Raw genomic sequence first — 16,909 nt, forward strand, 5'->3', positions numbered from 1 at the left:
GGCATAGCTATTGAACACTTCTAACAACCTGAAACATGACTTTGTATCCTTACTGCCAAGAAGGTACAGTTTAAATCCTTTAGGCCAGACAGCAAAAAGTCAAAGAACTGAACCTTAAGTTGTATTTAACCTGCCTCTGCCAACATTCAGGACACAGAGGCTAAGGCAGGTGGATCTCTGAGTTTGAGACCAGTTCGGTCTATAAAGGGAATTCTAGGACAGCCAAGGATTCAGAGAGACACCCTGACTTAAAAATTAAAAACAAACAAAAAAAAACAAACAAAACTGTATTTAACTTTGCCTTCAGTGAAAAGTCCTTACAAAGTTTTAAACAGAAGAAATGGGCCCAACTTTGGCAAATCAGAGAAAGCTATGGGGAAGTCTCCTGATTTGATAAAAATTAAGGTACCAAATTCTGAGACAGTGTCTCACTCACTGAATGGTCCTGACTGGCCTAAACCAAGCTGGCCTGCAACCCAAGATCTGCCTGCCTGTCTCTTTGGTGCTAGGATTAAAAGTGTGCACCACCACACCCACCTGAACCATCCTCCCTACCTGCTATCAGTCTATCCTGGCTAGCTGTGAGTTGGGCATTTTCCAGCAATTGGCATATTGTTCTGTCTTCCTTAGGAGAAGCCACATCTACAGAGCTAAGAAGCCAGAATTCTAGCTCAGCCAAGATTCCCTTCAATCCATCCTGCTTTCAGAAGCTGTGGCTTTTATTTTGTGGAATAAGATGCCAAGGATGACTGGTTGGCACAAGGATATCTAAGGCCAGTGCAGAGTACCCATCTAGCATTAACAGAAGCATGGGGTTCCAATACTCAGTACTAGGAGTTTAAAAAAGGGGGGAGGGTGCTACTTGGGTATTTAAAAAACTTCTCCAAGAGACAGTGAATCTCTGTGCTTTCATTTGTTGTTGTAAATTATCCGGTCCCCTCCAAGAACTTCGGTGGATTCAGATTAGAATATCAGAGTTCCTTCCTACAGGAAGTCAACTGCCCAAAGCTCTACCTGCTCTGACTGACTCAATGCCAACGTCAAAACTTCCTTAAAACCTACTGTAAAACAATGTAGGCTGCTGAGGTCACAAGTCTTTAACTGTCAGCACGTGACAGGCAGAGGCATGTGGCTTCAGTGAGTTCTTGGCTAGCCTAGGCTATGTACTGAGACCCTGTTTCAAAAGAAAACCAATATATTATTCTTCACTAAATTTAGGAACTAAGTCTTAGAAAATTTGGAACAAAGGAGCAGTGAACCATCTTTCCCCACCTCCCAGCCCCCCAGAGTCTTACCTTCATCCCAAAGTTATGTAGTTGCCTAGCAGCTGCTAAGCCTGCTGGACCAGCCCCAACAACCAGAACAGATTTCTTCAAAAAGAAACAAAATACCAGTTAGAACAGTGTGACGGAAATGCTGTTACAGTTGCTCTGGAAGGTTCTAACTGCCAAGCACTGTTAATCTAGCTGTATTTCTCTGGTGTCACTGGGTCTTGTTTTCCCACAGTATGTGAGGGTGCCAGTCAGAAATAACCTCTTTTTTTCTTTCAGCCTGAAGAGACTGTGCTCCCAAGTCTCCTCCTGGGAGAAAGTCTTCACAAGTCCTGCTCTATGCCTAATGGTTTATGTGGTTTCTGGCACCACCACAGCAACACACTAGTCTCTCATCACAACCAAAGGCGGAGTCACTGCGCAGCCAGTTGCTTACATTATGGTAGTGTTTAGGAAGAAGATGCTCGCCGGCTCCCACGGTGAGCACTCCCGTGTTGATGAGGCCTTTCCTTGTCATGAAGTAGAGAATCCTTTCCACTTCCTGAACACACCTGATGCGGACAAGGCCCCGGACAATGATGTGGGGAATGCACTTCTGAGGGGTGAGTGCTTCCTGTGTTTACAGCAAAACCAAAACCAACAGCAACAAAGTAATCCAATTAAAAAACAAACAAAAAACTAGAGCTAAAAGTTTATTTTTACCTTTTGATTTTGTTTTTCTATTGAATATTTTTATTTACATTTCAAATGTTATCCCCTTTCCCAGTCCCTTCCCCACCTCCAAACCCATTATCCCATCCTCCCTCCTCCTGCTTCTATGAGGGTGTTCCCCTATCCATCCATCCACTCCCATCCCCACCCTGGCATTCCCCTACTCTGGGGCATCAAGCCTTCACAGGACTAAGGGACTCTCCTCCTGTTGATGCCAGACAAGGCTACATATGCAGCTGGAGCCATGGGTCCCTCCATGTGTACTCTTTGGTTGGTGGTTTAGTCCCTGGGAGCTCTGGGGGAACAATTGGTTGATATTGTTCTTCCTATGGGATTGCAAACCCCTTCAGCTCCTTCAGTCCTTTCTTTAACTCCATTGGGGACCCCATGCTCAGTCCAATGGCTGCATTTTGTTGTTAATACAGGGTCTCACTTTGTAACTCTAGCTCACCTAGAGCTCCTTAGGCAGAACAACTGGCCTTGAACTCACATAGATGCACCAGCCTCTGGCCTCTGCCTCATGAGTGCCTCATGGCTGACTAGGTTGCTAGTCAGTCACTGGCGCCCTGACTCTCTGCTGCTTATTCTCACTTACTTTGCAGTTTGTGTACCACAGAGCGAGGATGAGGTTTCTCAAGGCCAGGTACATGGTGGGGTCTCGAGAATACTCTGGAAACTCGTAGAGCTCATCCAGTTCCATCACGTCTGGCCTCACACACAGAGCCTTGCCGCACTCGTTAGGCTGGTAGAACGGCTGGAAGTACCGGTTCATGCCGAGAACTGACAAGACAGGCAAGCAGCTCTGCAAGCTGGGACTTCCAAAGTATGTGCACGTGCCCGTGCACACACACGCGCGCGCGTACACACACACACACACACACACACACACACACACACACACAGCTGGTAAGATAGCTCAGTGAGTAAAGATTCTTGCCACCAAGCCTGATGACCTCAGTTCAACCTCTAGGAACACATGGAAGGAAAAAACCAACTTTTCTCAAACTGATCTCTGACCTCCCATATGTGCTATGGTACAGACATATAAATGTAACTTTAAAAATTAAAAAGAAAAAAAAATCCTTTGGCACTCTGATTGCAAAATGAAATGGTCCCAAAGCCTCATGTCCCATGATGCGCTACATTGCAACACTCAGCCTATGGTAACATTCTAAACACCAGTGCTACATTCCAACACTCAGCCTATGGTAACATTCTAGACACCAGTGCTACATTCCAACACTCAGCCTCTGATAGCATTCTAGACATCAGTGCTACATTCCAACACTCAGCCTATGGTAACATTCTAGACACCAGAGATACATCCCAGGACTCAGCCTATGGTAACATTCTAAACACCAGTGCTACATTCCAACACTCAGCCTATGGTAACATTCTAAACACCAGTGCTACATTCCAACACTCAGCCTATGGTAACATTCTAGACACCAGTGCTACATTCCAACACTCAGCCTATGGTAACATTCTAAACACCAGTGCTACATTCCAACACTCAGCCTATGGTAACATTCTAGACACCAGTGCTACATTCCAACACTCAGCCTCTGATAGCATTCTAGACATCAGTGCTACATTCCAACACTCAGCCTATGGTAACATTCTAGACACCAGTGATACATCCCAGGACTCAGCCTATGGTAACATTCTAAACACCAGTGCTACATTCCAACACTCAGCCTATGGTAACATTCTAAACACCAGTGCTACATTCCAACACTCAGCCTATGGTAACATTCTAGACACCAGTGCTACATTCCAACACTCAGCCTATGGTAACATTCTAAACACCAGTGCTACATTCCAACACTCAGCCTATGGTAACATTCTAGACACCAGTGATACATTCCAACACTCAGCCTATGGTAACATTCTAGACACCAGTGATACATCCCAGGACTCAGCCTATGGTAACATTCTAGACACCAGTGCTACATCCCAGGACTCAGCCTATGATAACATTCTAGACACCAGTGATACATTCCAACACTCAGCCTATAGTAACATTCTAGACACTAGTTTTCTCATACCTGAACAAATTCTATAAACCTACTTCTTAATTCTAATTCTTCAAACCTACTTCTTAAGTTAAAAAAAATTTTTTTACAGTATTCTAAATGTTTTTCCATGTATTAAATAGCTTATATTTATATTTGGTTTTATGTTACATAATGTTTTACATATATATGAAAAAGATATACATGTACACACACATGCACACATATAATAGCAATATTAAATTCAGTATTATCAGCTAAATCCTTATTATGGGGCCTTGATAGAAAAACCTAGTGTGATTTGTTCATGTACAGAAGATGAGGGGTTGCTAGGATTCCTTTGAAACCAATAACATATTCTGCCCTGACATGGAATTCTGAATCTTTTAGAGTGGGTCTCCACTGCTGTCATTAGAGACAGAAACATGAAGAATAAAAATGGTGACCATACAGTCTAAACTTCATTCTGTAAAGTCAGTCCATGAAATCAGTAAGAGGCATAGCTGTCCGACTTTGAAATAAACACTCATTAAAGCCTATATGTAATTCACAGTTAGGCCCTAAAGGCTCTCCAAGGCCTGTCTACACTGTCTACTAATGGTGTGGTAAATCTGCAGGCAAGGCTATACCCCCTCAGAGACCTAGTTCTGTGACTCCCTACCCACACAAGTCTCTCAGCCACACATCCCAAGTCCCTTACTTAAATGGTGCAGAGTTTACACAGGTCCACAGTTGTCGGTAGACAACTCAACACCTAAGACAACATAGATACTATGGAGATAGCTGCTAGTGATCAGATATCCTCTCTTCTGACCATCACACAAAGCCTGCAATAAGGCATCTGCATATAATGAATACAGGTGGGACTTCTTCCCACATAGCTCTCTACCCAGGTTGGCTGAATCTGTAGATGAAGGTCTATGTGTGAGGGCCAACTGCATAACCAAATGTATTCAACAGTGAGTGCTTTATACCATGTCACATACACTGAAACAGTCTTCTGCAGTTCGCTTAACCCTAAATTTCCAAGTCGGGGGTAAGGGACGGAAGGAAAAGGGTCCCAGAACATCTCTCACCAAGTGAAGAGGGGGCAGCCTTGGAGGGCTCCATCTCCCTTGGGCTGGCACTGCCGGTGGCGGTGGGAGTGGCTGTGACGGTGGCTCGATGTGTGCTGGTGCAGGAGGGGCTCATGCCAACGCAGTCAGGGTAGTAGGCAGAGAGCAGCGGGGCCGCCACGCTGTCCTTCAGCAATGGAGGCTGGATGAGCATGGAGTACCACCAGTGGTTGGAAACTTCCAGCACTCTCTGTGATGGATCAGTGGGAGGAAGAGGGGAAATGTACATGCTGATGGTACTTACTTGGCTCCATCCACAGTTCTCCTGTACCCCCACAGCTCTCCTGCCCCCCCCCCACATCCACACACAACAAGTCTCAGTTTCATACAAAAAAATCAAACAAAAACAGCTGAGGACACCCAGAGACAAGCTTTCTTGGGCAAAATTCTTCCCAAATGCAGAAAGTCTCCCTCCTGAGCCAGAAAACCCCAAATGACACCAGGATAACATGCTGCCTCCCCAATACCCCAGGTCTGCCTCCACCCACCCCCTGCTGGGTTAGTTATATTTTAAACATCAACCTTCTGAAACATAGAAAGACTTAAGGGAAGTTTCAAATGAGGAATTGTCAAGATCAGGTCAGGGTCAGTGGGTGACTGTCTGGACGGCTAATTGACCCAGCCTGCTATAAGTGGCACCTTCCCTAGGCTAATCGCTGAGCTGCGTGTGAAGAAAATGATCCGGGAAAACAAAAGCAGAAGCAAGCAAGCCCTTCTGCTTGGTCTTGACTACAGTGAGGATATAGCTAGCTGCTGGAGCTCCTGCTTTGATTCCCCTCCGTGATGGACCGGAAGCCAAATAAACTTTCCCCTACATGTTTTGTCTGGATATTTTATCACCGCAGCAGAAATAGAGCATTCGCTCAGCTCCAAACGATTCAGCTATTTGCATCCAGAGTCTGCCATCTTAAAAATAATGATTCCACCATTCTATTTCCTGGGTCACACAGCTCAGAAGGAAACTGGACAAACCCTGACCCTTGCTATGAGCCTCTAGCTCTCTGTGCTAGAAGCATACCTGAAGGGGTGCTCCAAACTAGTCCCCACTTGCTGTAAGTGAAACAAAAGCAACTGTCAGCCCTTGCCAGCTGCCGGCCGCCCAGTCGTGGAGGCCTGTCTCAGACTGTGTGCAAAGCTTCCCTATCTGCGGAATATAGCTCAGTGGTAGAGTGCTCACTTAGCATGCCCAAGGCCAGGGCTCATTCGCCAGCAGCCTGACAGCAAAGCAACTCAAGTCCTTTCACTTCATGAATACAGCCTCTGTGTTAAAGTCAAGGATCTTCTGAGTCTAAAACACCCTTAGTATTAGAGCTGATGCAGAAGGTATTCTAACTGCACATAAGCTATCTTTCCTTCTTTCTATAAACACATCCTGTTTACCCCAAATCCAGAATCTACCTGGTCCATAAGGGAACGAAACTTAATAAAAACAAAACTACTCCTTCCAAGGGGAGAATGGATTCAAGGTGGATCTAATAAATGTCCCTTCGACCTTTGTGTGAACCTGCCACGGTCCTTGAACTGGAGACACTGGGAACAAGCTCCAAGTGCCAATTCTGAATCACTGAAAATCAGAAGGTCTTGGGAATTTAGGGAACTTAGAATATTCAAAATCAGTTTAAACCAGATGTGGTTACATGGTAAGTGGAGCCAGAAACAGCTAGATTGTGCCAGGGCATGGGCAGCTGGACCCACTTCTGTATCTGAGCAGGGACAGGGCAGAGCGGCTACCTTTTTGGTCAGAAAGTACCAGAACCCTTTCCTGCTGCTGAGTTCAGGCCAAGGCATTCAAGCCATGGCTACCCTGCTCTTTGTCTCATAAGGACTGAGTGGGGGAAGGTCACAGCCATCACCAATAAACAAGTGTATAAAGTCTGAGTCCCGCAGCAAGGTAGGAGCGGTATCTTCCCTCATGTGCCCATCAGTGTAAAGCAATGTAGCCTCACATCCTTTTAACTGTGAGGGGTAATGCATCTACAGCAGCAGCGGTAGCAGTAGCAGCAGCAGCAGCAGCAGCAGAAGCAGAAGCAGCAGCAGCACCAGCACCACCACCAGCACCACCACCACCACCAGCACCACCACCACTGTCTATTACTATGGGCATTTTCACAATGCAGTCACCATGTTCGGGTCAGAAGGCTTTGATGTATAGCCAAATAGATGCTAGTCATTTACGTAGTGAGCTTATCCTTAAAGGACCAGTTATCTCTGATCCAGAACACAAATACTCACCAGATCCTCGGGGAACGAACAATGATCGGGGGTGTCAGGCTGCAAAAGAAAACCAGGTCTGAATTAAGTATTTTCAAAACAAAGTCTTAGGTGTCCATTTTCTTTCAGTAGGATACCTCCCCCCCACCACACCCCACCTTTTTTTTTTTTTTTAAAACCTATTTAACTGGCAAGAAAAATGTAGGACATGTCACCAGAATGAGAGTGTGGGAAGATTGGTACTTTTATTAAGATGCTCCCCCATGAAAACAAGGGGCTGTACAGTGGCAGAGAGGGCTGTGACAAGGTGCACACGTCTGGAGGACACAGAGGCCTGGCACTGTCTTGCGGAACTAAAGCTGTGTCTCAGATAAACATACCCAGTGATCTTCGCCTTGGAGTACTTCCTAGAGTCTCTAATTCGCGCTAACCAATGAACCACAAGGAAGGTCAAAGGCCGGGGACACAGTTCATGCAAGAGCCTGCCTACTATGCAAGAGGCCCTGGGGTTAACCCCTAGCACTGCACCAAAGAGGGCGCAAAAAAAGGAAAAGCGTTCAAGCCAAGGACAGCGGCATACCCCTGCAATCTCAGTACTTTGGGGGCTGAGGCAGGAGGATGGACAAGTACAAAGTATGAACCTACAGTCTACAGTGAGCTCAGAGCAATCCTGGATGATTCAGACTCCAAAGGCAGCTTGAGCTACACAGCAAAACCCAGTCTCAAAGGACAGAAAATGCAGATGAAGCAACACAACTCGGTGTGTATGTTTCTGAAGTTCAAGGAAGTTTTGTTTGTGAGAGAACAAAGTTATATACAAGCCAACGGAATAGGTAAGTCCACATGTGCCTGGACAAACAATTACCCAGCAGTGAAAGAACACATGACAACTACATGCCACAGCACAGGTGGAACTTACCAACAGTTCTGAAATATCACACTACATGATTCCGGTTATATGAGGGTCAAAAAGGAAAACAAAAAATAAGCAAAGGCAAATCCATAATACTGTAAGCTGGAAAAGAAGGCAGGCAGTTTACCCTGGGGAGCAAGGTTGGTGGTGGCTATGATTAACAGAAGTCACCAGGGCATTTGCCGAGAATTCCATGTCCATATTGGGAGCCAGAAGAACTGGTACTTGTGACAATTCATTAGCCTGGGCATTTTGATCTGTGCAGTTTCTGGATCAATACAAAAACACTAACAGAAGGTCTGGAGAACACACGCCTGGCAGCTCTGATCTAAAGAAGAGTTTCCAGAGAAACTCTTTCTGTGCATTAATAAGGGACTTGAGCACACCGGAGCAGCAACACTCCAGGAAACCAAACAGGAACAGCCACGACTTAGAAACCAACTTCCTCTCCTCCTAGAACAGGGAAGCGGGGCGGCGCACAGACCCACACTTTCAGATACTACTCAGCAAGATGAGTGAAAGCTCTAGACATCAAGGCCTCAGTGTTGACTGAAAAATCAGAGAAAGGAGAGCAAGCAGGTGCCACCAACACGCCGTCCTCACTGGCTGAAACATACTCTAGGTGCCTTCCCAGGCCCTGTTCCCACAGTGCAACCGTGCGGTTGGCGCAGCCTGGCCCACGCGCTCTCTAGGCCCTCAAACCTTCTCCTTTCCACCATTCAGAACCTTCTACTGGGAAGGTGAAGCCAGGAATCAATCACAGTTTTCAAAATCACTACGTCAAGTGTAGGTGTTCTCATAAAATGTATGTGTGGATATACAGACACATGTGTCCAGTAATGCAAATTAACCTAAATTAGCCATCCCAGAATGTAGACATATCCTAGAATTTACCTGTTAATTAAAATTAATCAGCCTGGGCTACATAGTGAAACCCTGATTAGAATAATAACACATTTGAAGATCCTTGGCAGGTGTCAAGGCTTCCCATAATCTCAGTACTCAGGAGTCAAGCAGCAGACCCCCGAGCTCAAAGCCAGACCATCTCAAACCCGCTATTACTCTTCCTTGTATGAGACTTACTAAGAAAATGGAAGGGCTAAACATAGACTTGGAAAATACTAAAAACGTATGCACGTCTAGATGATGTAAAGAATGCCCACAAATCAGGAAGAATGACTCAATATCCAAAACTACGGAACACAAGCACAGCACAGAAACAGCGGAGGAGGCCACTGCTAGACCTGAGATCACAGGCAGCTCCTTTACAATCAAACCCAGTTCTGCCTCACACCACAAGGCCACACCTACCCACTCACCCACAGCCACAAGACACTCGCAGCCTCATCGCTAGTTCCACTCACACAGTTGACACTTGCAACACAACTGTCCTGCCACACACCAGTGTGGAAACAAGCCATGGCGACGCAACACTACTGAGAAGTGTGAATCCTGAGCAAGCTGGGCTTGCTGTCTGGTGCCTGTGTCACGGCTATGCAGAGGTCAAGCTAACCTGTCAGTCAGGAGTACAGAGTTCCAGGTCAACCTGGGCGACTTAAGGAGACCCGGCGTCAAAAGGAACAAAGTAGAGAGAGGGCAGCTGATCCGGCTGTGGTTCAAGGCCTGCCTAGCGTTCATAGGGCCCTAGTTCAGTGTCCAGTACTGCAAGAAACTCAGTGAAACAAGAAGCCCTGTCGATCCGCACAACGCTGATGGCTGGTTTGTGTTTTCTAATGTATTTAATACCGTGAAAGGGACTAAACACTGAAAGAGCACCCAAGACTCATCCCAGTTTTATGAAGTTTACGAGTCAGGAAAACTAACCTGTGAGGTTAGAATCAGAGCAGCTGACTCTGGAGATGGGGAGGAGGGAACTAAAGTCCACAGGACAAAGGAATACTGCGGTTTAGCTTGGTACTCTGGCTGAGCACTGTAGACCCTGTGTTCCACACACAGAGTTACAGTATATAAGCATCTCTCAGAAACGAAAACAACACAGTTCTCTTCTGTTAAAAATAGTGCCAATACGCTTAGGGGTTGGGCTGAGCCCCACAGTTCGGCGATTCCCTAGACTGCAAAGGTATAGGTTCAATCCCCAGCTGCTACTGCAGTGTTGGCCAGTTCCCATACGATCACTGAGTCTCAAGACTTGTTTTATAGACATGGCCTAGTGTATTCATATAGCCCAGGCTGGCCTCCAACTTACTATGTAGGGAAGACTGGCTTGGAAGTCCTAACCCTCCTGCCTCTTCCTCTTAAGTGCTGGGATTATAGACATTATCCACCAAGCCCAGCTGAACTGTATTTTTTTTTAAACCAAAAGAAGCAGTTTGGAGACTCATATGAAAGCCTTAAAATGAGCCTACCATATCAAATCTATTTAAAGTTGTACAGGAAAAAAAATGAATGAACCATTAAGACTATATTTCCCACCCCACCCCCACCCCCAGCCCCACCCCTGAAATGCTGATGTCCATACCCAGGGCTTTGTACTGGCAAGCACCACCACTGAGCCAATTCTCCAGCCCCCAAGAGTTTACTTCTGAATACAGGGAGGGACAAGATGGCTCAGAAGAATTTTCTGATATGTGTGTATTTATAAATACATATAATCTTATGGTGTTTAACAACACCACAAACGTCTGAGAGCACTGAAACCGTGTATTTTATAATCCGCCATCACCCCTCAATTAGAAAAAAAAATAGACTATGTTGATTCTAGGAGTTTATACTTAATATTCTTTAATATTCAAAGTATGCGACATTTGGGTAGTGTGTTTAACACATTTTCAAACACCAACTGCCAAATTTCAGAAGTGGCACATTCTATCAGCTACAGCTGGTCCCTAACTGCCAATCAGAGCCTTTCACCCTGTCCCTTCTTGCTGCACAGTTCTGCTTTGTCTGGCGCTGTATTGCACAGGGTACCAAAGTGATGAGGCAGACTCTGCCTTTGTCCTCGTGCAGTCTAGCATAGTTGTGTGATTCTCTTCTAGCCAATGACACAAGCAGAACTCTAACAGGCAGGCTGTCACCCAGTGAGAGACAGACCACTCTCCTCTGCTTCAGATTCAGACATGGTGGCTGGCCACACAGTATCCACCTTGTCACTTGAGGATGGAAGATGAAGATGGACTGGACAAGAGACTGTTCTTGGATAAATATACCAACACAAACAGCTCATTACCAACCCACCTAGAGGAAAGAAGCCCTTACTTAGTTAATAACCCATTGCTGGTAGGCTTGTTTACATACAACACAACCCTATACACATGAAGTGACAAAGACATGCTGCCGTTACAAATACAGTGATGTATAACGTAACTCAAAAGGCCGCTGCAGAAACCGTACCTTGGTAATAGCATTTGGCTTCACACCGCAGCGGTAAGCCCTGGCCAGGTGTGGAGTAAGCTGGGTCTCCTTGGTAAGCTGCCTCCACTTTCCACACTCAGGTTTTGTGCACTGAACCTACATGAGAAACAAAGGCAAGATCAGAAGTAAATCTACTCGAAGGTAAAACAACCTGCAGATAAAAAAAATAAATAAATTTTAAAAAAATCTGCCAATCACAGAGATAATAAGGGTTTGATGTCCAGAATAGTTAAGTCTTACAAGAAGAAAAACAGCTCAACTTGAAATTGGGCAGAGCATATTTGCAATTGGCCAAACACTAGCTTGTATTTCCACAATGAGCTGCCTGTTCACGCCCACCCACCCACACAGTTGGCATTACAAAACACAAGAGTTGGTAAGGATGAAGGCAGGAGGGTCAGGAGTTCAAGTCACCCTGAACTACCTAGCAAGTTTGAGACCTGTCTGCTTTCCATTGAGACCCACGTCAAAAAAGGGAAACACGGCAGGATGTGGTGGTGCGTACCCTTGATCCCAGCACCGGCAGAGAGAAGCAGGTGGGATCACTTGGGTTTGAGGACATCCTTGGTCTACTTAGTGAGTTCTAGACTAGCCAAGGCTACATAGTGAGACTTCTGTCTCAAGCAACAAAAAGCCAAAACCCAAAAAGAATCCATGATGGTGTACAGAAAAACCTGACACATACACACACACACACACACACACACACACACACACACACACACACGCATGCACGCACACGTGCGCACAACACGCATCAGTGAAAAAATGATAAACTGGCTCTGAGATGAGTCTGGAGTTAAATCCCAGCCTTTCAGGAACATGGGCAGGTAGAAGGACTCGCGGGCGACTCCGCAGGCCAACTCAAAATCAAAAGCAGGAGTGGGGCTCAAAATGGCTCAGCACATGACCCAGCGAACTAAGGGCCCTGGGTTCAAGTGTTGACCACCAAACACTAACCAACCACAGAAATGCCATATGGCCCATCCCTAGGTCTATATCCCTATACGTGTCCCTGTTCATTCTAACTGAAAGACGAGAGACAACCCAAGTGTTCATCAAAAGACATGGGTCAACCTGAGGCCAGGAGGTGGTGTGTGACGTTCCTTTCTTCCCTAGGCTGTACGAAGCAGAGACTCCAGCAAATTTTAAAAGTGTTTGCTCTAACAAGCCTAGAACTAACCCAAGCAAAGATCTGCCACACAGCAGCATTGTCCCCACCACCTGCCCACGCTTCTGTGCTCTGGGCAGCAGAGGGCCTCCATACCCAGTAGGGGAGCTGCTGGTCCGCCATGAACGCCTTGGGGCTTGGCTCCGTCTTGCCATTGCTGGTCCACACTCTTTTCCAAGCACTGTATTTGTCATACCCGTCTTTGTGGCTGAAACCATCAGGAAAAAAAAAAGTCGATCTATAGGTTAATCGGGTTTTCACAATCTATAGGTTAACTTGGGTGGGTCAAGTCGACCAAAGAGACTTTGCTATTCTTAGGCCCACAGAGGGGTGTTAAGATGCCACGCCCACAACAAGCTAGCAGGAGAAGCACGTGCTGAACAAGGTTAGCTCTGCAACAAATAAGGACAGAGCCCTAGGTGGTGAAACTTTCTAACGTCCATGGTAGGTGAATCCTACAGCAACCGTTAATATTTTATCAGGGCATAAAATAATATTAAACACTCAATTAAAATCGGAAGAAAAGATGACTGAAGAATGCAGAAAGCCACTAGGGGAAGGCACAGCAAGGTCTGGTGGCACCGGCTTATGATCCCAGCTACTCAGGGCGGAGGCCAGGCTATAGAAAAGAAAAAGCTGAAGAGATGTCGGCCCAGTGCTCTGCCGGCTGCCCCAAGGGTCTGCACACTATCTTGCATGAACTGTGACCAAATAGCAGAGCAGCGGAGCTCTCTGGAGCTTACATACACCGGGCATGTGTCATGGCAGACACATGAGCCTGCGCACATGCCAACTCACAGCACATTTTAAGGTTTTGTTTTTTTTTTTTAAGGCTGCCTTAAATCATCTTATTCTAAAGATTTATTTTGTTTATATGAGTACACTGTAGCTTTCTTCAGTCACACATCAGAAGAGTGCATCGATTCCATTACAGATGGTTGTGAGCCACCATGTGGTTGCTGGGAATTGAACTCAGGGCCTCTGGAAGAGCAGTCAGTGCTCTTAACTGCTGAGCCCTCTCTCCAGCCCAGCACATTTTTACTCTTACGTTTCATCCATGTGTCCACTGTCCACTGGTTACATTCCCCTTCTCTTAGCCCTCCCCTTTGTCGGCCCCTAAGCCTCTCCAGACAGTTTTGCTTCTATGGTTCTCTCATACATACCTATGTGATTATTTATATAAAATCCGGGAACCACAACTAAGTAAGTGGATATAATATTTGATAATGTTTCAGAGTTTTTCTTAACTTCCTCAGTGTGAGAACCTCCAGCTGCATCCAGGTTCTTATAAATAATGTGAGCTCACTCTTCCTCCCTCTTCCAGCCTTGCTTACGAATACCCAGCCGCAGCCACGTTGTGTGGCGCTTACGACACTGAATTCCAGTCACCCTTGCAGTCATCAGTGGCATTAGATGGCCCAGGAGGTCCCAGGTTTGTGACCAGCCTCCCCAGACCTTGTCTCATTTCTTCCCCCAGTCTTCAGTCAGGAAACCAACCTTCTGTAGTAGTGGTCAAAGCATTCATTACAGAAGTGCTCCCCACAGGACAGGTGATACCATCGGGAGGTGTAGCCATTTTTGGCACATCTGAAAAAGAATAGAAACCCGCAGAGCTGGCGTGAGGATTCACTTCTCTTCTCACTCAGTTCTGTTTAACTGGCTGGCCAACCTGAGCCCCTTTGCAGCACTTCCACTTCAAATAGCCCTGGGCTAACAGGGGAAGCTAGGACGTGCTGAAAGGTCGAGCGGGTTGAGAGTCCCTTATCTGAAATGTCTGGAATCACAAATAGCTTAGCTTTCAGTTGTCCTACGGGTTTCAGAATGCTTGCGCCAGTACACAGTGAGACATCGGGGGAGAGGACCCCACGTATAAACATAAAGGGTCCTGGCACTCAGAAGTTTTACAACTGAAGCATTTTGGATTTCAGATGGCAGATATACTTACTACCTCAGGAACAGGGACCCCACAGGGAGAACTTAGGCCGGCCAGGTGCAACCTCAATGGCTGCCTGGGGCACTGTGGTGATTTATGAAGCAATGGCTCCGTCCTTGCCGTGAGCGGAGTGAGAGAGGACCCTGCGATAACATCTCATCAGCTGCAACCTCGAGAGCAGACACGCAGTCTGGGAAGATGGCTGGTCAAGTAGCTCCTGACACAGCACAAGGAGACAGCAGACATGGCTATCTCATGATCAGACCCAAATGGGTTTTGTTCAAATTTAACCTTTACTGAGTCATAACTTTTACTGAAGATTTTTCTATGGAATAAGAAAAGTCCTAACTGTCCCACAATGACCACAAATGGTAGGACTATGGTTGACACTGTAGGTTTTGGGGTTTGGGTTTAGTTTTGAGGCAGGCTTTCCAGTTCGCTCTATAGCTGAGGAAGACCTTGAACTAAATACTGTGGTCCTACCTCCATTTCCCGAATGTTGGGATTAGCAGGCATGTGCCAGCAGTCCCACAGAGAACTGGGATGGAACCCAGCTCCTAGGACCTGCTGGGCGAGCCCTGTACCAACCAAGCTCCCTCCCTCAACCCTGTAGCTTCTGAGACCTGCACAAGCATATAAAGGGGCAGAACACTACATGAGGGAAGAAGCATAAAGATGGCAAAAGGCAAAGACACACGGGTTCCTCCCAGAGCTTGAGTCTATGATCTCCTACGCCCCGAACATCGCACAAAAGCCCCAGAACCCGCACAAAGATGGTGGGGCATGTCTGAGGACACTGTATGGCACAGTTGATCTGGATGTGATCTCTCCCACTAGGCCAGAAACAACCACAGAGTATGGAGGATGCTGTGGTGTGTGGTGAGTAAGCAGCCAGAAGTAGCAGGCTGCAGTTCCTGCATTTGTCTTTTGAAGAGGTAACATCTAGGATGCCATCCCCACATGGCACATGCTCACGGGCAGATACACACGGCCAAGGCAGCCCTGCCACAGACCTCTCAGAAGCGCTTGCAAAGCACACAGGATACGCTGTGGTACAGCCTGCCTTTTCACATTTCCTGTACTTCTTCTCCGATGAACCATCGTCATCCTCATCCGTGATCTCTACTGCTTTCTTCTTTGCCTACGGAAGAACCCACTGACGTCAAGATTTCACTCGGTAGAGAACGGGGATGGCAGCAGGTTTGCTGCTGGGGTCACACGTGAGTTGAAGCTCTAAATGTCACCACGTTGGTAGCATCTGGGATCAAACCATGCATGCCAGGCAAACAACCTACTGACTGAGCCACCTTCGCAGCTCCGGATCTGGCATCCTGGCAAATGGGCTAGGGTTAGCCAGGACAGCCACCTGTATAAACAACTGTCTTACTAGAGGATCTAGGAATAGCTCCTTAATGATATAGATTCAGAAGGAACATGTGCATGAGCTTTTCTTAAAGGAAAATGTGACAGTCAAGCCATGTCATTCCTGGGGACTAAAGGTATGGCTCAGCGGTTAAGGCACTCGCTGCTCTTACAGAAGACCCAGGTTTGGTTCTCAGCACCCACATGGTGACTTACCACTGTAATTCCAATTCCAGGAGATAAAATGCCCTCTCCTGACATCTGAAAACACTAGGGATGTATGTGGTACACATATATACATTCAGGCAAATTTTTTTTAAAAAGATTTGTTTATTTATTATAGGTAAGTACACTGTAGCTGTCTCCAGACACACCTGAAGGCGGCATCAGATCTCATTATAGATGGTTATGAGCCACCATGTGGTTGCTGAGGTTTGAACTCAGGACCGTTGGAAGAACAGTCTGTGCTCTTAACAGGGCCATCTCTCCAGCCCTGGGCAAAATGTTCATATACATAAAATAAAAACGAATCTCTTAAAAAGTCATTTAAAAACTAAGAATTTTTTTTCTCTCTTAACACAGTTAAGTCTGGAAATTTAAGAGCTAGAGAAACAAAATCTAAAGGAGCAGAATGCTCAACTTTCACTAAATACTCTACTGCAAACAAATCTTCCAACATGGCTCAAGCAACAGTGAGCTCAAGTCCAAATTCCCTTGAATGACATCCAAGCCAGCCATGACCTGGCCTCAGCGTCCGATTCTGGAAGCAGCCACGCCAGCTGCCATTCTCCCAGCACCATTTGGTGATCCAGTGTTTGCCCTCGCAGCTCCTGCT

General features: G+C 46.3%; 1 protein-coding gene across 1 annotated transcript in view; it reads right to left on the minus strand.

The window, feature by feature from the left end:
* The window catches only part of Kdm1b (lysine demethylase 1B), a 41,380-nt gene that overhangs the window by 19,879 nt on the left and 4,592 nt on the right, over positions 1-16,909 (minus strand). Inside the window, exons 3-11 of the mRNA XM_052156941.1 lie at positions 15,726-15,853; positions 14,277-14,366; positions 12,876-12,987; positions 11,588-11,704; positions 7,345-7,383; positions 5,074-5,302; positions 2,578-2,762; positions 1,708-1,884; positions 1,296-1,370 (exon numbers count right to left, since the gene is read on the minus strand). Of these exons, the coding sequence (XP_052012901.1) occupies positions 1,296-1,370; positions 1,708-1,884; positions 2,578-2,762; positions 5,074-5,302; positions 7,345-7,383; positions 11,588-11,704; positions 12,876-12,987; positions 14,277-14,366; positions 15,726-15,853 (1,152 nt within the window). The remainder of the gene's footprint in view (positions 1-1,295; positions 1,371-1,707; positions 1,885-2,577; positions 2,763-5,073; positions 5,303-7,344; positions 7,384-11,587; positions 11,705-12,875; positions 12,988-14,276; positions 14,367-15,725; positions 15,854-16,909) is intronic.

The sequence above is a fragment of the Apodemus sylvaticus genome, chromosome 14, assembly GCF_947179515.1.
Source record: "Apodemus sylvaticus chromosome 14, mApoSyl1.1, whole genome shotgun sequence".
NCBI lineage: Eukaryota > Metazoa > Chordata > Mammalia > Rodentia > Muridae > Apodemus > Apodemus sylvaticus.